The sequence below is a fragment of the Dreissena polymorpha genome, chromosome 1 (assembly GCF_020536995.1).
Source record: "Dreissena polymorpha isolate Duluth1 chromosome 1, UMN_Dpol_1.0, whole genome shotgun sequence".
Lineage (NCBI taxonomy): Eukaryota > Metazoa > Mollusca > Bivalvia > Myida > Dreissenidae > Dreissena > Dreissena polymorpha.
Genome location: NC_068355.1, coordinates 45,220,286 through 45,243,158, shown reverse-complemented (window position 1 = coordinate 45,243,158; position 22,873 = coordinate 45,220,286). Strand labels below are relative to the sequence as shown.

General features: G+C 39.4%; 2 protein-coding genes across 8 annotated transcripts in view; both read left to right on the top strand.

Annotated features, from left to right (window-relative positions):
• LOC127865095 (uncharacterized) overlaps positions 1-4,484 on the top strand; it is a 96,741-nt gene extending 92,257 nt beyond the window's left edge. The window contains exons 6-7 of the mRNA XM_052404993.1: positions 3,729-3,797; positions 4,068-4,484. The gene's annotated coding sequence lies outside the window, so the exon portion shown is untranslated. The remainder of the gene's footprint in view (positions 1-3,728; positions 3,798-4,067) is intronic.
• Positions 1-21,036, top strand: part of LOC127865092 (uncharacterized) — an 83,183-nt gene extending 62,147 nt beyond the window's left edge. The window contains exons 2-10 of one of the 7 annotated variants that reach the window (XM_052404986.1): positions 7,049-7,363; positions 8,245-8,406; positions 9,046-9,207; positions 9,289-9,529; positions 9,850-10,008; positions 14,567-14,725; positions 18,569-18,649; positions 19,050-19,288; positions 20,446-21,036. In XM_052404986.1, coding sequence (XP_052260946.1) covers positions 7,129-7,363; positions 8,245-8,406; positions 9,046-9,207; positions 9,289-9,529; positions 9,850-10,008; positions 14,567-14,725; positions 18,569-18,649; positions 19,050-19,209 — 1,359 coding nt within the window. In that variant the 5' untranslated portion in view covers positions 7,049-7,128 and the 3' untranslated portion in view covers positions 19,210-19,288; positions 20,446-21,036. Of the gene's footprint in view, positions 1-7,048; positions 7,364-7,796; positions 7,924-8,244; positions 8,407-8,937; positions 9,208-9,288; positions 9,530-9,849; positions 10,009-11,364; positions 11,400-14,085; positions 14,246-14,566; positions 14,726-17,587; positions 19,289-20,445 lie in introns of those variants that run through there. The other 6 variants (XM_052404987.1, XM_052404988.1, XR_008042476.1 and 3 more) reach the window with 6 other exon arrangements.
• The last annotated feature ends 1,837 nt before the right edge of the window (positions 21,037-22,873 follow it).

Sequence of the window (22,873 nt, the reverse complement as noted above, 5' to 3'; positions counted from 1 at the left end):
TTGAAAATGGTTCCGGTCAGTTGAATAACATGGCTGCCAGGGGGGGGGGGGGCAGTTTTCCTCATTTGTGAAATTCAACTGCACACGTAATGAATGGCAATTATTTTATTTATTTATTTTTATTTTTTTTTACAAATCGGGCTAACTGCTTTGATGTTCATCCATAGTTTTTAAAATTAAAAAAGACTCAAAAATGAAGAATTACTTTGCTATATGAAACTAAATCATTTTCTTAAAGCGTGACAACATCGAGGCAGCAACACCCGAATTAAACTACACAAGAAACCTAACGACTCCCTTTGTTGACACTTTTGTGAACGAAATGGACACCCGATTCAGTGATTTGCAGACTAAGGCAGCCATGGGATTGAAGTTTATACCTGAACAAATGTGATCCTCTCCTGTCAGTGCTAGTGACCTTGAATGGTTCAATGATGATCTCCCTTCCCCTCAGTCCCTCCCTGCCGAGTTGCACTTTATATGGCAGGCTAGGTGGAAAGGTGTTCCCAATCCACCTACTTCCCTTCAGGGCTATGTTGCGCATTGTGATTCCCAGCTGTACCCCATCATTTACACTGTTTTGTCCATATCATGTGTGTTCCCTGTCACATCATGCGAGTGTGAAAGGAGTATCAGTGCCCAAGGACTTGTTTAGACAAAACTCAGATCATCAATGGGTCAGGACAGGTTGTCCGCTGTGTGCCTGCTTTCCATTCATAGGAACATGGACATAAACATTTTAATGTTGTACCTAAGTTGACCTAGTAGGATATCCAACAAGGTTCAATAGGAGGTCCACCCATCTAACTCGGTTAAAAAAGTTATGGATAAAGATAATGTCTCCCACCACTTTAGTGGTTTGAGAGACATTTGATTTACCTCTGTGTGTCTGTCTGTCCGTGTGTCTGTCACACTTGATGTGTGAACTCAAGTTCTTGTTTGTTTTACATGCACTTTTATCATGCAAAATGCTGATTATATAGCAGGAAATCGCATCATTTTAAGGTGCCGTTTAAAAAAAAAAATCTACAACGGAAGGGGACACCAGAGCTCTAGATAAGGGTCGTATTTTTGTAATTATCCCCACGCTTTTTGAAAAAAAGGTGGGGATATTGTGGTGATCTCCGCCGTCCGTCCGTCCGTCCGTCTGTCCGTCTGTCCGTCCGTCCTGGCCACTATCTCCTCCTACACTAAAAGCACTAGAACCTTGAAATTTACACACATGGTAGCTATGAGCATATGTGCGACGGTGCACTATTTGGAATTTTGATCTGACCCCTGGGTCAAAAGTTATAGGGGTTGGGGTGGGGCCGCGTCAGAAATTATCACTCATTTTTTTAGGTTATTTTACATTTACTTCTTTATTTCTACACCGATTCACTTCAAATTGATACTGGACCTCACCTATGACAATACGGTCAATCTCAACCATGCATGGCCCCATTCCCAACCCTGGGGCGCCCCGCCCACATAGGCCACACCCACCAAAAATTTCCATTTACTATAATTTTTTCATTTCTACACGGATTCACTTCAAATTGATACTGAACTTTTGTTATGACATTAGGGTCAATCTCAACTATGCATGGCCCCAATCCCAACCCTGGGGCGCCCGCCCACATAGGCCACACCCACCAAAAAAATCCATTTACTATAAAAAAAATTTAGGTTATTTTACATTAACTTCTTCATTTCTACACTGATTCACTTCAAATTGATACTGAACCTCTCTTATGACAAAACGGTCAAACTCAACTATGCATGGCCCCGTTGCCAACCCTGGGGCGCCACGCCCACATAGACCACACCCGCCCAAAATTGCCTTTTACTATAATTTCTTCATTAATACACTGATTCACTTCAAATTGATACTGAACCTCTCTTATGACAATACGGTCAATCTCAACTATGCATGGCCCCATTACCAACCCTGGGGCACCCCGCCCACATAGGCCACACCCTCCCAAAATTGCCTTTTACTATAACTTCTTTATTTTTACACCCATTCACTTCTAATTGATACTGAACTTCTCTTATGACAATACAGTCAATCTCAACTATGCATGGCCCCATGATCAACCCTGGGGCGCCCTTGGGTCAAACATGCGGCGTGGGGATACGCGTCGGCCTCTGCCGCGCCATTTCTAGTTACGAATTATTTTCAAGTCCGTTACGTATTTATTTTAAAATCGTGTCGTACCATTAAGAATTACAAAATCAAGTTACGAATATTATTTTTACATCGGTTCGTATCGATTTTTATTGAGTTCTTTTCGCGTATTAAAGATCTTTGCGGTGCTTATATAAAATGGTTATCGGGTTTGTTTAACAAAGCGCCTTTTTTCCAATAAAAGTGGCGTATACAGTCTATCAGTCAAAAAACAATGGCGGCGCCCAGAGCGTCCTAAAAAACTGCAAAGCGTCCAAAAACACGCTTTTAACATATTGTACGCAAAGTGAGCCGAAGTTAAATGTTAAGAAAGACATTATAGAAAAGATCCTTTACGATGTTGTATGTTCAGTTGCCGACACAGTCGGAAAAGCTAAACAAAAACGCGACTCGACTGGTCCAAACTTAAACACAAAAAAAAAACATTGCACGAGTGGAAGGGAAAAGTCCCGTGGCTAATCGTTGAAAAGATTGAAGGGGAGACCCGTTTTAATTGCGAAATATGTAAAAATTCATCTAAGGCATGCAATCTAAGCACAATTTGGGCATATGAAGGTATTTGAAAAATAAAATTGTATAATACTGAAAAGACACTGATGAACTTGTATAAATAAAGTTGCTAGTATGTTTATTTTGATTTTTTTGCATGAAAATAACCATTATTATTTATTTTTAGGTCATTTAGAAAAAATAAGAATTATTTTCCAAAACTTAGTAGTAACGTTAAGAATAAAATTTCACAGTTAAGAATTCTTTTTGAAAATCTGGTAGTAATTTAAGAATTTCACAAAACCTTATCTGGAGCTCTGGGACACCCCTCCCGCACCCTCCCCAGTTGAGCCCCCCTTCTGAAAATTTTCTGGATACGCCTCTGACATATTAAGTACAATTTATTTTCCTACTTAACACTACATGTGCTACAAACAAGTGTTTTGAAGATTTGTGGTCATCATATGCCAACTCATCTACTACAGGTTGATTAAAACAGGATTAGTACTGGGGAATGATGATTGGTGAAGATTAATTGAAAGCTTTGAATGACTATAAAAACACTGTAACTGTGTAACCAGGTAGAATTTCCAATAATTCTATTAGTCAATTATCTACCTTTGACCACTGTGACCAAATGTCATAGTTGACTGACTTTAAATCAACTCAGTCAGGTGACCACTGTGACCAATTACAACAGTTGATTGATTTTAAAACCTGTTCAGCCAGATTATTTTTCCCTCTCTTTTTTGCATTGTGTTCTGGGCAGTCAAAGTGTCAGCAGTCAGTTTTTGCTTGAGCTGCAGATTTTTATATCTTCATTTGTATTTCTTCTTACCAGGTTAGAACTAAGTTGTATTAAACATGAAATACATTTTTGTACATTTTTTGTAGTTATTATATACTTTTGAATCGATTGCAAATGGGTATTGCTCTGTTTGTAAATACTTTGTTTTGAGGTTTTGTGTATTAACCTGTATTTGGGAGAGTACTGTGCTTTTCCATTTTGTAAGTCCTACATGCAGTTATCACGCTCTTTCTATTGTGCACCATAAATCTTATGTTGCAGTTTTAACCATCACGAGTCAGTGAGACAAGAGAGGCAGACAGACTGATGTAAAAGCCCAAACCACATTTGGTATGTTGATATGTATTCTGTGTGTATGTGTGAAAGAGAAGAAAACATAACTTTTGTTTGTAATTTATTTCTGTGATGTTAACTGTTTTCTATGCATTGTTTTATCATATGTATTGCCTAAAGAATATTTATACATGTGTAAAGGATTATTTTAATTGGGACACTAGAACACATCCTGTTAATAAGTTTATGTGTGAACATGATTTACTTGCAGGTTATTCTATATGTTTTCTATATGATATTTATGTGTATGTTATTGTGTAATTGCAGGGCTTTAAAAGTCTTGATCCAATCTACAGGGAATTGTGTAACTCTACTGTGCAGTGTTTCGTGATGAACATTTTCTTATGAACACTATTATAAAATTGAATACAATATTATTGAAAGATATTGTTTAAAGTTTTATATACTGACCATAATGAAATTCAACATTGAACCCAACCAGAAAGACACTATATTACAAATGGCGCCCAACGGGGGACAAGACCATTGCGTACTTCACGTTCAAGTTTGGAGGATCTACGGACTAGAACTTTTATCAGTTTTTATTGTGTTTTATCAGTGACACTGAATTTTGTGTGTTATGTGAAGTGTGTGACTTTAACCAGTGCCGCTGCAAATTAAAGGACTGGATAGTGACATTGTGATCTAGTGGCCAATTTCGCAGATGTAACCTGTAACAGTATCGTGAGTACACATTGTTTTCAAAATATAGTACACATTGTTTTCAAAATATTCAGGAACTGCAGTTATAGTTTCCCAGTCCAAACTGGTTATTTTATTATTAAGTGCTTATTTTTGTGTAATTTGTAAAATCTCTGTTCAAATAACTGCAGATCCGAATATTTGATATTTGCTGGAAGTGATATTGTAGACAGTGATTTCACTGAAATCTAACTATAACCCCATTTTTTGCAAACCCTGGTGATGGTTCTTACACTAAATGTCTTGAACTACTAAATATGCATCTATTTTCATTCTTTTAGCTAGTTTAGTACAATGCAACCTTGAATACAGGTCTTTTGTATCTTTATTGCTGTAATTAAACCAGTTCCTACTTTTAGTGTACAGAGCATAACTCAAACAGTAATCACTGAAGTCTGAAGTACCAGTCTAATGTAAATACATGTATAAATGCCCTTCCTTACACATTTTCATGTAAATATTTTGACAAGCTCATGCATTATCGAACATTACTTGACACAGATTGTTCTTTATTTTTAACTCTCATTTGATTGGCTATAGAGGTATTCCCCATAGTGACATCATTTGACACAGGTCTGGAGTGTCTTATATCATTGGTTGACTAAATCAACTGACCATTGACCTATTTCTTAAGTTGGGAGAATTAAGCTTCAAAGCACATGTTCTGGCTGGACATAATAAAGAAAAAATTGGTTAGGAGAAGTTAGTTTGCATTGAAATTAAGATCTTCTTTAAACAGGAATACTTAAACAATTATTGCATATGATAATGCTATTTAGTTGAAGTATGATACTTTATGAGTTAGACAGTACAAACAAAAACAAAAATATTATTAATAATTTAATAACTGTTAGATTGTGTTTCTTAAGATGTATATGATATTTAACTGATTTATTTTGACATTGACTGATAGTAATAGACTTAAATAAAACTAATTAAATAATTTAATTAAACAATTTTCATTCAGATTGCATTGATATTGAAAGCAAGTAGAAATTAATAATAGTTAAATCAGTATTTTAATGTTAGTAAATCGAATTAATTAGAACAATTAGTATTAAGACTGTGTTACATGATAGTTGTTAAAAATACATATTGTCGTTGTGTGCGGTCAAGTTCACATATCAGAACTTTTGCATTTGAATTGTTTTCTGAATTAAATATTCATTGTATTTTAGTTACTCTTTAATTGATAATTTCAAATTGATTGAGTTGATATCAATTAATTTGAAAGCAGTGTCACTTATTTTGACTTGTTGTTTAATTTGAACAATTTGGTAGCAGTTAATACCTTTGATTAACAATTGTGTTTTTTGGGTGTGTATTGATTTCTACATTTGCATACATTGTAGTAGATACTTGTTAACTTCAGTAAAGTTAAAATTTAGTGAAGCTTAGTACATTATTTAAGTGAACTTAGTGCATTATTTAAGTGAACTTAGTGCATTATTTAAGTGAACTAAGTGATTTATTTAAGTGAACTTAGTACATTATTTAAGTGAACTTGGTACATAATTTAAGTGAACTTAGTGCATTAGTTAAGTGAAACAAAGTGTATTAATTAAGTGAAACTTATTATTAAATTGAAGTTAGTGCATTAGTTAAATAAAACATAGTGCATTAATTAATTGAAATTAGTGCTTTAATACAATAAAACTCAGTGCATTATTTAATAGAACTTAAGTGCATTAATTAAGTAAAACTCTTTGCATATCCTGAGTACATTGTGTATTGAAACAGATGATGAACTAATAATGATTTTTTTTTTCAGATTTATGTTTGAATTCTCATTTAAATTTTATTTTAATTAATCTCAAAGGTTAAATGTTTTAATTATTTCAGTGAATGCACTGATAGTTTTAAGTGAGTTAGATTGATTAGATAGAAGTGTTTATGTGTATTTAAGCTGTTTGCAAGTAGAATTTGTGAATTTATGATCAACATTAATCTTTTAACTGTTTCAGACATTATGAACATTGAATGTGCCAGTGGTTCTAGATTGCCATACTCTGGTTACATTGAAGTTGAACGAGATACAACAGATGGTGTCCCTGATACTGGACAGCAACCAGCTTTATTTCTTATTTCACCTGATACAACATTTTCAGAAACAACACCAATTATCATCAGTACTAATATACTTTGCGAATTTCAGAAGCTGTGCCAGAATAAACATGGAAACCGATACCTACAGACGGCAAAATTAACATATCCTTGGTTTACTTCTTTCAGAACATTAACACACCGAGACAGATGTCATCATATGACACACACTGACCAGTTGTTACACTTGACTGAGTTTAAACCAGTTTATTCAAGTGACACTTTCCCTCTATTTTTATGCCCCCCTTCGAAGAAGAGGGGGTATATTGCTTTGCTCATGTCGGTCTGTCTGCTGGTCTGTCTGTCTGTCGGTCGGTCTGTCGGTCCGTCCACCAGGTAGTTGTCAGATGATAACTCAAGAACGCTTTGGCCTATGATTATGAAACTTCATAGGTAGATTGATCATGACTCGCAGATGACCCCTATTGATTTGAGGTCACTAGGTCAAAGGTCAAGGTCATAGTGACCCGAAATAGTAAAATGGTTTCCGGATGATAACTCAAGAACGCATACGCCTAGGATCATGAAACTTCACTCTTCTGCCTGTTTCTGCCTTATCTCCTCCCAAGCGGGCAAGATGGTTGGTTCTACCATAGGTCCGTCTTGTCTTACAATCTTCTCCCTGCTTCCGCCTTCTCTGCCCTCCCAAGCGGGCCAGATGGTTGGTTCTACCATAGGTCCGTCTTGTCTTACACTCTTCTCCCTGTTTCTGCCTTCTTTCCCGTCCCAAGCGGGCCAGATGGTTGGTTCTACCATAGGTCTGTCTTGTCTTAACTCTTCTCCCTGTTCTGCCTTCTCTCCCTCCCAAGCAGGCCAGATGGTTGGTTCTACCATAGGTTCGTCTTGTCTTCCTCTCTCATCCCTGTTTCTGCCTTGTCTCCCCTCCCAAGCGGGCCAGATGGTTGGTTCTACCATAGGTCTGTCTTGTCTTACACTCTTCTCCCTGTTTCTGCCTTCTTTCTCCTCCCAAGGGGCCAGATGGTTTGTTCTACCATAGGTCTGTCTTGTCTTACACTCTTCTCCCTGTTTCTGCCTTATCTCTCCTCCCAAGCAGACCAGATGGTTGGTTCTACCATAGGTCTGTCTTTTCTTACATTCTTCTGCCTGTTTCTGCCTTATCTCCTCCAAAGCGGGCCAGATGGTTGGTTCTACCATAGGTCCGTCTTGTCTTACACTCTTCTGCCTGTTTCTGCCTTCTCTCCCTCCCAAGCAGGCCAGATGGTTGGTTCTACCATAGGTCCGTCTTGTCTTACACTCTTCTGCCTGTTTCTGCCTTATCTCTCCTCCAAAGCAGGCCAGATGGTTGGTTCTACCATAGGTCAGTCTTGTCTTACACTCTTCTCCCTGTTTCTGCCTTCTCTCCCTCCCAAGCATGCCAGATGGTTGGTTCTACCATAGGTCCGTCATGTCTTACCCTCTTCTGCCTGTTTCTGCCTTATCTCTCCTCCAAAGCAGGCCAGATGGTTGGTTCTACCATAGGTCAGTCTTGTCTTACACTCTTCTCCCTGTTTCTGCCGTCTTTTCCGTCCCAAGCGGGCCAGATGGTTGGTTCTACCATAGGTCTGTCTTGTCTTACACTCTTCTCCCTGTTCTGCTTTCTCTCCCTCCCAAGCAGGCCAGATGGTTGGTTCTACCATAGGTCCGTCTTGTCTTCCTCTCTCATCCCTGTTTCTGCCTTATCTCTCCTCCCAAGCGGGCCAGATGGTTGGTTCTACCATAGGTCCGTCTTGTCTTACAATCTTCTCCCTGCTTCCGCCTTCTCTTCCCTCCCAAGCGGGCCAGATGGTTGGTTCTACCATAGGTCCGTCTTGTCTTACAATCTTCTCCCTGCTTCCGCCTTCTCTGCCCTCCCAAGCGGGCCAGATGGTTGGTTCTACCATAGGTCTGTCTTGTCTTACACTCTTCTCCCTGTTTCTGCCTTTTCTCCCTCCCAAGCGTGCCAGATGGTTGGTTCTACCATAGGTCCGTCTTGTCTTCCTCTCTCATTACTGTTTCTGCCATCTCCTCCCAAGCGGGCCAGATGGTTGGTTCTACCATAGGTCCGTCTTGTCTTACACTCTTCTCCCTGTTTCTGCCTTCTCTCCCTCCCAAGCAGGCCAGATGGTTGGTTCTACCATAGGTCAGTCTTGTCTTACACTCTTCTCCCTGTTTTTGCCTTCTCTCCCTCCCAAGCAGGCCAGATGGTTGGTTCTACCATAGGTCCGTCATATCTTACACTCTTCTGCCTGTTTCTGCCTTATCTCTCCTCCAAAGCAGGTCAGATGGTTGGTTCTACCATAGGTCAGTCTTGTCTTACACTCTTCTCCCTGTTTCTGCCTTATTTCCCGTCCCAAACGGGCCAGATGGTTGGTTCTACCATAGGTCTGTCTTGTCTTACACTTTTCTCCCTGTTCTGCCTTCTCTCCCTCCCAAGCAGGCCAGATGGTTGGTTCTACCATAGGTCCGTCTTGTCTTCCTCTCTCATCCCTGTTTCTGCCTTATCTCTCCTCCCAAGCGGGCCAGATGGTTGGTTCTACCATAGGTCCGTCTTGTCTTGCAATCTTCTCCCTGCTTCCGCCTTCTCTTCCCTCCCAAGCGGGCCAGATGGTTGGTTCTACCATAGGTCCGTCTTGTCTTACAATCTTCTCCCAGCTTCCGACTTCTCTGCCCTCCCAAGCGGGCCAGATGGTTGGTTCTACCATAGGTCCGTCTTGTCTTACACTCTTCTCCCTGTTTCTGCCTTCTTTCCCGTCCCAAGCGGGCCAGATGGTTGGTTCTACCATAGGTCTGTCTTGTCTTACACTCTTCTCCCTGTTCTGCCTTCTCTCCCTCCCAAGCAGGCCAGATGGTTGGTTCTACCATAGGTCCGTCTTGTCTTTCTCTCTCATCCCTGTTTCTGCCTTGTCTCCCCTCCCAAGCGGGCCAGATGGTTGGTTCTACCATAGGTCTGTCTTGTCTTACACTCTTCTCCCTGTTTCTGCCTTCTCTCTCCTCCCAAGGGGCCAGATGGTTTGTTCTACCATAGGTCTGTCTTGTCTTACACTCTTCTCCCTGATTCTGCCTTATCTCTCCTCCCAAGCAGGCCAGATGGTTGGTTCTACCATAGGTCTGTCTTTTCTTACATTCTTCTGCCTGTTTCTGCCTTATCTCCTCCAAAGCGGGCAAGATGGTTGGTTCTACCATAGGTCCGTCTTGTCTTACACTCTTCTGCCTGTTTCTGCCTTCTCTCCCTCCCAAGCAGGCCAGATGGTTGGTTCTACCATAGGTCTGTCTTGTCTTACACTCTTCTCCCTGTTTCTGCCTTCTCTCCCTCCCAAGCGTGCCAGATGGTTGGTTCTACCATAGGTCCGTCTTGTCTTCCTCTCTCATTCCTGTTTCTGCCTTCTCTCCTCCCAAGCGGGCCAGATGGTTGGTTCTACCATAGGTCTGTCTTGTCTTACACTCTTCTCCCTAACGGCTCGCCTTTCTAAACCTTCTTGCTTCCATCTCCACTAACTTCTTGGGCCGGATGGTTGGGTTTACCTAACGGCTCTCCTTTCTAAACCTCTCATCCTTGCTTCCATCTCAACTAACCTGGGCCGGATGGTTGGGTTTACCTAACGGCTCGCCTTTTTAAACCTCTCATCCTTGCTTCCATCTCCTTAAATCTCCTTTAATCTCTTGGGCCGGATGGTTGGGTTTACCTAACGGCTCACCTTTCTAAACCTCTCATCCTTGCTCCATCTCAACTAACCTGGGCTGGATGGTTGGGTTTACCTAACGGCTCGACTTTCTAAACCTCTCATCCTTGCTTCCAATCTAACAAACCTGGGCCGGATGGTTGGGTTTACCTAACGGCTCGCCTTTTTAAACCTCTCATCCTTGCTTCCATCTCCTTAAATCTCCTTTAATCTCTTGGGCCGGATGGTTGGGTTTACCTAACGGCTCACCTTTCTAAACCTCTCATCCTTGCTCCATCTCAACTAACCTGGGCTGGATGGTTGGGTTTACCTAACGGCTCGACTTTCTAAACCTCTCATTCTTGCATCCATCTCCGCTAATCTCCTTGGCCGGTTGGTTGGGTTTACCTAACGGCTTGCCTTTCTAAACCTCCTTGCTTCCATCTCCACTAACTTCTTGGGCCGGATTGTTGGGTTTACCTAACGGCTCACCTTTCTAAACCTCTCATCCTTGCTTCCAATCTAACAAACCTGGGCCGGATGGTTGGGTTTACCTAACGGCTCGCCTTTTTAAACCTCTCATCCTTGCATCCATCTCCACTAATCTCCTTGGCCGGATGGTTGGGTTTACCTAACGGCTCGCCTTTCTAAACCTTCTTGCTTCCATCTCCACTAACTTCTTGGGCCGGATGGTTGGGTTTACCTAACGGCTCACCTTTCTAAACCTTTCATCCTTGCTTCCATCTCAACTAACCTGGGCCAGATGGTTGGGTTTACCTAATGGCTCGCCTTTCTAAACCTCTCATCCTTGCATCCATCTCCACTAATGTCCTTGGCCGGATGGTTGGGTTTACCTAACGGCTCGCCTTTCTAAACCTCCTTGCTTCCATCTCCACTAACTTCTTGGGCCGGATGGTTGGGTTTACCTAACTGCTCACCTTTCTAAACCTGTCATCCTTGCTCCATCTCAACTAACCTGGGCCGGATGGTTGGGTTTACCTAACGGCTCACCTTTCTAAACCTGTCATCCTTGCTCCATCTCAACTAACCTGGGCCGGATGGTTGGGTTTACCATAGGTCCGTCTTGTCTTCCTCTCTCATTCCTGTTTCTGCCTTCTCTCCTCCCAAGCGGGCCAGATGGTTGGTTCTACCATAGGTCTGTCTTGTCTTACACTCTTCTCCCTGTTTCTGCCTTCTCTCCCTCCCAAGCTGGCCAGATGGTTGATTCTACCATAGGTCCGTCTTGTCTTACACTCTTCTGCCTGTTTCTGCCTTCTCTCTCCTCCCAAGGGGCCAGATGGTTGGTTCTACCATTTTGCAAACCCTGGTGATGTTTCTTGCACTAAATGTCTTTAACTACTAAATATGCATTTATTTTCATTCTTTTAGCTTGTTTAGTACATTGCAACCTTGAATACAGGTCTTTGGTATCTTTAATACTGTAATTAAACCAGTTTGTACTTTTAGTGTACAGAGCATAACTCAAACAGTAATCACTGAAGACTGAAGTACCAGTATAATGTAAATACATGTATGAATGCACTTCGTTACACATTTTCATGTAAATATTTTGACAAGCTCATGCATCATTGATCATTACTCGACACAGATTGTTCTTTATTTTGAACTCTCATTTGATTGGCTATAGAGGTATTCCCCATAGTGACATCATTTGACACTGGTCTGGAGTGTCTTGTATCATTGGTTGACTAAATCAACTGACCATTGACCTATTTCTTAAGTTGGGAGAATTAAGCTTCAAAGCACATGTTCTGATGGGACATAATAAAGAAGAAATTGGATAAGAGAAGTTAGTTTGCATTGAAATTAAATCTTTTGTTCTTCTTTAAACAGGAATACTTGAACAATTATTGCATATGATAATGCTATTTAGTTGAAGTATGATACTTTATGAGTTAGACAGTACAAACAAAAACAAAAATATTATTAATAATTTAATTACTATAAGATTGTGTCTCTTAAGATGGAAATGATATTTAACTGATTTATCTTGACATTGACTTGTAGTAATTAAGGTTAATTTAAATAAAACTAATTAAATAATTAATTAAACAATTTTCATTCAGATTGCATTGATATTGAAAGCAAGTAGAAATTAATAATAGTTAAATTAGTATTTTAATGTTAGTAAATAGAATTAATTAGAACAATTAGTATTAAGACTATGTGTTACATGATAGTTGTTAAAAAGACTTATTGTAGTTGTGTGCGGTCAAGTTCACATATCTGAACTTTTGCATTTGAATTGTTTTCTGAATTAAATATTCATTTTATTTTAGTTACTCTTTAATTGATAATTTCAAATTGATTTAGCTGATATCAATTAATTTGAAAGCAGTGTCACTTATTTTGACTTGTTGTTTAATTTGAACAATTTGGTAGCAGTTAATACCTTTGGTTAACAATTGTGTTTTTTGGGTGTGTATTGATTTCTACATTTGCATACATTGTAGTAGATACTTGTTAACTTCAGTAAAGTTAAAATTTAGTGAAGCTTAGTACATTATTTAAGTGAACTTAGTGCATTATTTAAGTGAACTTAGTGCATTATTTAAGTGAACTAAGTGATTTATTTAAGTGAACTTAGTACATTATTTAAGTGAACTTGGTACATAATTTAAGTGAACTTATTATTACATTGAAGTTAGTGCATTAGTTAAATAAAACATAGTGCATTAATTAATTGAAATTAGTGCATTAATACAATAAAACTCAGTGCATTATTTAATAGAACTTAAGTGCATTAATTAAGTAAAACTCTTTGCATATCCTGAGTACATTGTGTATTGAAACAGATGATGAACTAATAATGATTTTTTTTTTCAGATTTATGTTTGAATTCTCATTTAAATTTTATTTTAATTAATCTCAAAGGTTAATGTTTTAATTATTTCAGTGAATGCACTGATAGTTTTAAGTGAGTTAGATTGATTAGATAGAAGTGTTTATGTGTATTTAAGCTGTTTGCAAGTAGAATTTGTGAATTTATGATTAACATTAATCTTTTAACTGTTTCAGACATAATGAACATTGAATGTGCCAGTGGTTCTAGATTGCCATACACTGGTTACATTGAAGTTGAACTAGATACAACAGATGGTGTCCCAGATACTGGACAGCAACCAGCTTTATTTCTTATTTCACCTGATACAACATTTTCAGAAACAACACCAATTATCATCGGTACTAATATACTTTGCGAATTTCAGAAGCTGTGCCAGAATAAACATGGAAACCGATACCTACAGACGGCAAAATTAACATATCCTTGGTTTACTTCTTTCAGAACTTTAACACACCGAGACAGATGTCATCATATGACACACACTGACAGTTGTTACACTTGACTGAGTTTAAACCAGTTTATTCAAGTGACACTTTCCCTCTATTTTTATGCCCCCCTTCGAAGAAGAGGGGGTATATTGCTTTGCTCATGTCAGTCGGTCTGTCTGTCGGTCGGTCTGTCGGTCCGTCCACCAGGTGGTTGTCAGATGATAACTCAAGAACGCTTTGGCTTATGATCATGAAACTTCATAGGTAGATTGATCATGACTCGCAGATGACCCCTATTGATTTGAGGTCACTAGGTCAAAGGTCAAGGTCACAGTGACCCGAAATAGTAAAATGGTTTCCGGATGATAACTCAAGAACGCATACGCCTAGGATCATGAAACTTCACTCTTCTGCCTGTTTCTGCCTTATCTCCTCCCAAGCGGGCCAGATGGTTGGTTCTACCATTGGTCCGTCTTGTCTTACAATCTTCTCCCTGCTTCCGCCTTCTCTGCCCTCCCAAGCGGGCCAGATGGTTGGTTCTACCATAGGTCCGTCTTGTCTTACACTCTTCTCCCTGTTTCTGCCTTCTTTCCCGTCCCAAGCGGGCCAGATGGTTGGTTCTACCATAGGTCTGTCTTGTCTTACACTCTTCTCCCTGTTCTGCCTTCTCTCCCTCCCAAGCAGGCCAGATGGTTGGTTCTACCATAGGTCCGTCTTGTCTTTCTCTCTCATCCCTGTTTCTGCCTTGTCTCCCCTCTCAAGCGGGCCAGATGGTTGGTTCTACCATAGGTTTGTCTTGTCTTACACTCTTCTCCCTGTTTCTGCCTTCTCTCTCCTCCCAAGGGGCCAGATGGTTGTTCTACCATAGGTCTGTCTTGTCTTACATTCTTCTGCCTGTTTCTGCCTTATCTCCTCCAAAGGCGGGCCAGATGGTTGGTTCTACCATAGGTCCATCTTGTCTTACACTCTTCTTGCCTGTTTCTGCCTTCTCTCCCTCCCAAGCAGGCCAGATGGTTGGTTCTACCATAGGTCTGTCTTGTCTTACACTCTTCTCCCTGTTTCTGCCTTCTCTCCCTCCCAAGCGTGCCAGATGGTTGGTTCTACCATAGGTCCGTCTTGTCTTCCTCTCTCATTCCTGTTTCTGCCTTCTCTCCTCCCAAGCGGGCCAGATGGTTGGTTCTACCATAGGTCTGTCTTGTCTTACACTCTTCTCCCTAACGGCTCGCCTTTCTAAACCTTCTTGCTTCCATCTCCTCTAACTTCTTGGGCCGGATGGTTGGGTTTACCTAACGGCTCTCCTTTCTAAACCTCTCATCCTTGCTTCCATCTCAACTAACCTGGGCCGGATGGTTGGGTTTACCTAACGGCTCGCCTTTTTAAACCTCTCATCCTTGCTTCCATCTCCTTAAATCTCCTTTAATCTCTTGGGCCGGATGGTTGGGTTTACCTAACGGCTCACCTTTCTAAACCTCTCATCCTTGCTCCATCTCAACTAACCTGGGCTGGATGGTTGGGTTTACCTAACGGCTCGCCTTTCTAAACCTCTCATTCTTGCATCCATCTCCGCTAATCTCCTTGGCCGGTTGGTTGGGTTTACCTAACGGCTTGCCTTTCTAAACCTCCTTGCTTCCATCTCCACTAACTTCTTGGGCCGGATTGTTGGGTTTACCTAACGGCTCACCTTTCTAAACCTCTCATCCTTGCTTCCAATCTAACAAACCTGGGCCGGATGGTTGGGTTTACCTAACGGCTCGCCTTTCTAAACCTCTCATCCTTGCATCCATCTCCACTAATCTCCTTGGCCGGATGGTTGGGTTTACCTAACGGCTCGCCTTTCTAAACCTTCTTGCTTCCATCTCCACTAACTTCTTGGGCCGGATGGTTGGGTTTACCTAACGGCTCACCTTTCTAAACCTTTCATCCTTGCTTCCATCTCAACTAACCTGGGCCGGATGGTTGGGTTTACCTAATGGCTCGCCTTTCTAAACCTCTCATCCTTGCATCCATCTCCACTAATCTCCTTGGTCGGATGGTTGGGTTTACCTAACGGCTCGCCTTTCTAAACCTCCTTGCTTCCATCTCCACTTACTTCTTGGGCCGGATGGTTGGGTTTACCTAACGGCTCACCTTTCTAAACCTGTCATCCTTGCTCCATCTCAACTAACCTGGGCCGGATGGTTGGGTTTACCTAACGGCTCACCTTTCTAAACCTGTCATCCTTGCTCCATCTCAACTAACCTGGGCCGGATGGTTGGGTTTACCATAGGTCCGTCTTGTCTTCCTCTCTCATTCCTGTTTCTGCCTTCTCTCCTCCCAAGCGGGCCAGATGGTTGGTTCTACCATAGGTCTGTCTTGTCTTACACTCTTCTCCCTGTTTCTGCCTTCTCTCCCTCCCAAGCAGGCCAGATGGTTGATTCTACCATAGGTCCGTCTTGTCTTACATTCTTCTGCCTGTTTCTGCCTTATCTCCTCCAAAGGGGGCCAGATGGTTGGTTCTACCATTTTGCAAACCCTGGTGATGTTTCTTACACTAAATGTCTTAAACTACTAAATATGCATTTATTTTCATTCTTTTAGCTTGTTTAGTACATTGCAACCTTGAATACAGGTCTTTGGTATCTTTAATACTGTAATTAAACCAGTTTGTACTTTTAGTGTACAGAGCATAACTCAAACAGTAATCACTGAAGACTGAAGTACCAGTATAATGTAAATACATGTATGAATGCACTTCGTTACACATTTTCATGTAAATATTTTGACAAGCTCATGCATCATTGATCATTACTTGACACAGATTGTTCTTTATTTTGAACTCTCATTTGATTGGCTATAGAGGTATTCCCCATAGTGACATCATTTGACACTGGTCTGGAGTGTCTTGTATCATTGGTTGACTAAATCAACTGACCATTGACCTATTTCTTAAGTTGGGAGAATTAAGCTTCAAAGCACATGTTCTGATGGGACATAATAAAGAAGAAATTGGATAAGAGAAGTTAGTTTGCATTGAAATTAAATCTTTAGTTCTTCTTTAAACAGGAATACTTGAACAATTATTGCATATGATAATGCTATTTAGTTGAAGTATGATACTTTATGAGTTAGACAGTACAAACAAAAACAAAAATATTATTAATAATTTAATTACTATAAGATTGTGTCTCTTAAGATGGAAATGATATTTAACTGATTTATCTTGACATTGACTTGTAGTAATTAAGGTTAATTTAAATAAAACTAATTAAATAATTTAATTAAACAATTTTCATTCAGATTGCATTGATATTGAAAGCAAGTAGAAATTAATAATAGTTAAATTAGTATTTTAATGTTAGTAAATAGAATTAATTAGAACAATTAGTATTAAGACTATGTGTTACATGATAGTTGTTAAAAAGACTTATTGTAGTTGTGTGCGGTCAAGTTCACATATCTGAACTTTTGCATTTGAATTGTTTTCTGAATTAAATATTCATTTTATTTTAGTTACTCTTTAATTGATAATTTCAAATTGATTTAGTTGATATCAATTAATTTGAAAGCAGTGTCACTTATTTTGACTTGTTGTTTAATTTGAACAATTTGGTAGCAGTTAATACCTTTGGTTAACAATTGTGTTTTTTGGGTGTGTATTGATTTCTACATTTGCATACATTGTAGTAGATACTTGTTAACTTCAGTAAAGTTAAAATTTAGTGAAGCTTAGTACATTATTTAAGTGAACTTAGTGCATTATTTAAGTGAACTTAGTGCATTATTTAAGTGAACTAAGTGATTTATTTAAGTGAACTTAGTACATTATTTAAGTGAACTTGGTACATAATTTAAGTGAACTTATTATTAAATTGAAGTTAGTGCATTAGTTAAATAAAACATAGTGCATTAATTAATTGAAATTAGTGCATTAATACAATAAAACTCAGTGCATTATTTAATAGAACTTAAGTGCATTAATTAAGTAAAACTCTTTGCATATCCTGAGTACATTGTGTATTGAAACAGATGATGAACTAATAATGATTTTTTTTTCAGATTTATGTTTGAATTCTCATTTAAATTTTATTTTAATTAATCTCAAAGGTTAAATGTTTTAATTATTTCAGTGAATGCACTGATAGTTTTAAGTGAGTTAGATTGATTAGATAGAAGTGTTTATGTGTATTTAAGCTGTTTGCAAGTAGAATTTGTGAATTTATGATTAACATTAATCTTTTAACTGTTTCAGACATAATGAACATTGAATGTGCCAGTGGTTCTAGATTGCCATACACTGGTTACATTGAAGTTGAACTAGATACAACAGATGGTGTCCCAGATACTGGACAGCAACCAGCTTTATTTCTTATTTCACCTGATACAACATTTTCAGAAACAACACCAATTATCATCGGTACTAATATACTTTGCGAATTTCAGAAGCTGTGCCAGAATAAACATGGAAACCGATACCTACAGACGGCAAAATTAACATATCCTTGGTTTACTTCTTTCAGAACTTTAACACACCGAGACAGATGTCATCATATGACACACACTGACAGTTGTTACACTTGACTGAGTTTAAACCAGTTTATTCAAGTGACACTTTCCCTCTATTTTTATGCCCCCCTTCGAAGAAGAGGGGGTATATTGCTTTGCTCATGTCAGTCGGTCTGTCTGTCGGTCGGTCTGTCGGTCCGTCCACCAGGTGGTTGTCAGATGATAACTCAAGAACGCTTTGGCCTATGATCATGAAACTTCATAGGTAGATTGATCATGACTCGCAGATGACCCCTATTGATTTGAGGTCACTAGGTCAAAGGTCAAGGTCACAGTGACCCGAAATAGTAAAATGGTTTCCGGATGATAACTCAAGAACGCATACGCCTAGGATCATGAAACTTCACTCTTCTGCCTGTTTCTGCCTTATCTCCTCCCAAGCGGGCCAGATGGTTGGTTCTACCATAGGTCCGTCTTGTCTTACAATCTTCTCCCTGCTTCCGCCTTCTCTGCCCTCCCAAGCGAGCCAGATGGTTGGTTCTACCATAGGTCCGTCTTGTCTTACACTCTTCTCCCTGTTTCTGCCTTCTTTCCCGTCCCAAGCGGGCCAGATGGTTGGTTCTACCATAGGTCTGTCTTGTCTTACACTCTTCTCCCTGTTCTGCCTTCTCTCCCTCCCAAGCAGGCCAGATGGTTGGTTCTACCATAGGTCCGTCTTGTCTTTCTCTCTCATCCCTGTTTCTGCCTTGTCTCCCCTCCCAAGCGGGCCAGATGGTTGGTTCTACCATAGGTCTGTCTTGTCTTACACTCTTCTCCCTGTTTCTGCCTTCTCTCTCCTCCCAAGGGGCCAGATGGTTTGTTCTACCATAGGTCTGTCTTGTCTTACACTCTTCTCCCTGTTTCTGCCTTATCTCTCCTCCCAAGCAGGCCAGATGGTTGGTTCTACCATAGGTCTGTCTTTTCTTACATTCTTCTGCCTGTTTCTGCCTTATCTCCTCCAAAGCGGGCCAGATGGTTGGTTCTACCATAGGTCCGTCTTGTCTTACACTCTTCTGCCTGTTTCTGCCTTCTCTCCCTCCCAAGCAGGCCAGATGGTTGGTTCTACCATAGGTCTGTCTTGTCTTACACTCTTCTCCCTGTTTCTGCCTTCTCTCCCTCCCAAGCGTGCCAGATGGTTGGTTCTACCATAGGTCCGTCTTGTCTTCCTCTCTCATTCCTGTTTCTGCCTTCTCTCCTCCCAAGCGGGCCAGATGGTTGGTTCTACCATAGGTCTGTCTTGTCTTACACTCTTCTCCCCAACGGCTCGCCTTTCTAAACCTTCTTGCTTCCATCTCCACTAACTTCTTGGGCCGGATGGTTGGGTTTACCTAACGGCTCTCCTTTCTAAACCTCTCATCCTTGCTTCCATCTCAACTAACCTGGGCCGGATGGTTGGGTTTACCTAACGGCTCGCCTTTTTAAACCTCTCATCCTTGCTTCCATCTCCTTAAATCTCCTTTAATCTCTTGGGCCGGATGGTTGGGTTTACCTAACGGCTCACCTTTCTAAACCTCGCATCCTTGCTCCATCTCAACTAACCTGGGCTGGATGGTTGGGTTTACCTAACGGCTCGCCTTTCTAAACCTCTCATTCTTGCATCCATCTCCGCTAATCTCCTTGGCCGGTTGGTTGGGTTTACCTAACGGCTTGCCTTTCTAAACCTCCTTGCTTCCATCTCCACTAACTTCTTGGGCCGGATTGTTGGGTTTACCTAACGGCTCACCTTTCTAAACCTCTCATCCTTGCTTCCAATCTAACAAACCTGGGCCGGATGGTTGGGTTTACCTAACGGCTTGCCTTTCTAAACCTCTCATCCTTGCATCCATCTCCACTAATCTCCTTGGCCGGATGGTTGGGTTTACCTAACGGCTCGCCTTTCTAAACCTTCATGCTTCCATCTCCACTAACTTCTTGGGCCGGATGGTTGGGTTTACCTAACGGCTCACCTTTCTTAACCTTTCATCCTTGCTTCCATCTCAACTAACCTGGGCCGGATGGTTGGGTTTACCTAACGGCTCGCCTTTCTAAACCTCTCATCCTTGCATCCATCTCCACTAATCTCCTTGGCCGGATGGTTGGGTTTACCTAACGGCTCGCCTTTCTAAACCTCCTTGCTTCCATCTCCACTAACTTCTTGGGCCGGATGGTTGGGTTTACCTAACGGATCAACATTCTAAACCTGTCATCCTTGCTCCATCTCAACTAACCTGGGCCGGATGGTTGGGTTTACCTAACGGCTCGCCTTTCTAAACCTGTCATCCTTGCTCCATCTCAACTAACCTGGGCCGGATGGTTGGGTTTACCATAGGTCCGTCTTGTCTTCCTCTCTCATTCCTGTTTCTGCCTTCTCTCCTCCCAAGCGGGCCAGATGGTTGGTTCTACCATAGGTCTGTCTTGTCTTACACTCTTCTCCCTGTTTCTGCCTTCTCTCCCTCCCAAGCAGGCCAGATGGTTGATTCTACCATAGGTCCGTCTTGTCTTACACTCTTCTGCCTGTTTCTGCCTTATCTCCTCCAAAGGGGGCCAGATGGTTGGTTCTACCATTTTGCAAACCCTGGTGATGTTTCTTACACTAAATGTCTTAAACTACTAAATATGCATTTATTTTCATTCTTTTAGCTTGTTTAGTACATTGCAACCTTGAATACAGGTCTTTGGTATCTTTAATACTGTAATTAAACCAGTTTGTACTTTTAGTGTACAGAGCATAACTCAAACAGTAATCACTGAAGACTGAAGTACCAGTATAATGTAAATACATGTTTGAATGCACTTCGTTACACATTTTCATGTAAATATTTTGACAAGCTCATGCATCATTGATCATTACTTGACACAGATTGTTCTTTATTTTGAACTCTCATTTGATTGGCTATAGAGGTATTCCCCATAGTGACATCATTTGACACTGGTCTGGAGTGTCTTGTATCATTGGTTGACTAAATCAACTGACCATTGACCTACCGTAATTACTCAGTTTTCGGACACTCTAAGTTTTCGGACACCCTCTTTTTTAGCCAAAATTATTATTTTTCGTGACTATATTTTCGGACATACGGATTTTCGTCCATAATTAGTGACTCCAATTTTTTGGACAGTATATTTAACAGCACTAGTTTACTAGATTTTTGCCCTGTTTTCGCTTATCTGGGACCCTTCGATCATGGAGTTTTACAACCGGTTTAACGTAATAAAACCTGGCATAGAATGCCCTGAGGGCAATGGACCATTACAATTGCGTTATTGGGTAGATTACAATGTATACCCGTTAAATAAACGATGGTTTCACCCAACAGCGTTTGAAATTTTATAGTATTCGAGAGCAGTATGGTTGTTTTTATGACGTTTTTTACAAACCATTTCAGGTAAGCGATTGTAAATAAGTGAAGTTGTACTTGATTTGCAGCAGGTAAAGGAGAGTACAACACACTAAAATTATTGCACATTTATAATTGGTTTTATTTCATTACAATAATTGACAAACTACCATAACATGTATGTTTCTAAATTTTCGAACACTCGTAATTTTTAAATATTTTTCGTATCTAAATTTTCGGACACAAAAGAAAATAATTATTTTTAAGTGTCCGAAAACATAGAGTAATTACAGTATTTCTTAAGTTGGGAGAATTAAGCTTCAAAGCACATGTTCTGATGGGACATAATAAAGAAGAAATTGGATAAGAGAAGTTAGTTTGCATTGAAATTAAATCTTTAGTTCTTCTTTAAACAGGAATACTTGAACAATTATTGCATATGATAATGCTATTTAGTTGAAGTATGATACTTTATGAGTTAGACAGTACAAACAAAAACAAAAATATTATAAATAATTTAATTACTATAAGATTGTGTCTCTTAAGATGGAAATGATATTTAACTGATTTATCTTGACATTGACTTGTAGTAATTAAGGTTAATTTAAATAAAACTAATTAAATAATTTAATTAAACAATTTTCATTCAGATTGCATTGATATTGAAAGCAAGTAGAAATTAATAATAGTTAAATCAGTATTTTAATGTTAGTAAATAGAATTAATTAGAACAATTAGTATTAAGACTATGTGTTACATGATAGTTGTTAAAAATACATATTGTAGTTGTGTGCGGTCAAGTTCACATATCTGAACTTTTTCATTTGAATTGTTTTCTGAATTAAATATTCATTTTATTTTAGTTACTCTTTAATTGATAATTTCAAATTGATTGAGTTGATATCAATTAATTTGAAAGCAGTGTCACTTATTTTGACTTGTTGTTTAATTTGAACAATTTGGTAGCAGTTAATACCTTTGATTAACAATTGTGTTTTTTGTGTGTGTATTGATTTCTACATTTGCATACATTGTAGTAGATACTTGTTAACTTCAGTAAAGTTAAAATTTAGTGAAGCTTAGTACATTATTTAAGTGAACTTAGTGCATTATTTAAGTGAACTTAGTGCATTATTTAAGTGAACTAAGTGATTTATTTAAGTGAACTTAGTACATTATTTAAGTGAACTTGGTACATAATTTAAGTGAACTTAGTGCATTAGTTAAGTGAAACAAAGTGTATTAACTAAGTGAAACTTATTATTAAATTGAAGTTAGTGCATTAGTTAAATAAAACATAGTGCATTAATCAATTGAAATTAGTGCATTAATACAATAAAACTCAGTGCATTATTTAATAGAACTTAAGTGCATTAATTAAGTAAAACTCTTTGCATATCCTGAGTACATTGTGTATTGAAATAGATGATGAACTAATAATGATTGTTTTTTCAGATTTATGTTTGAATTCTCATTTAAATTTTATTTTAATTAATCT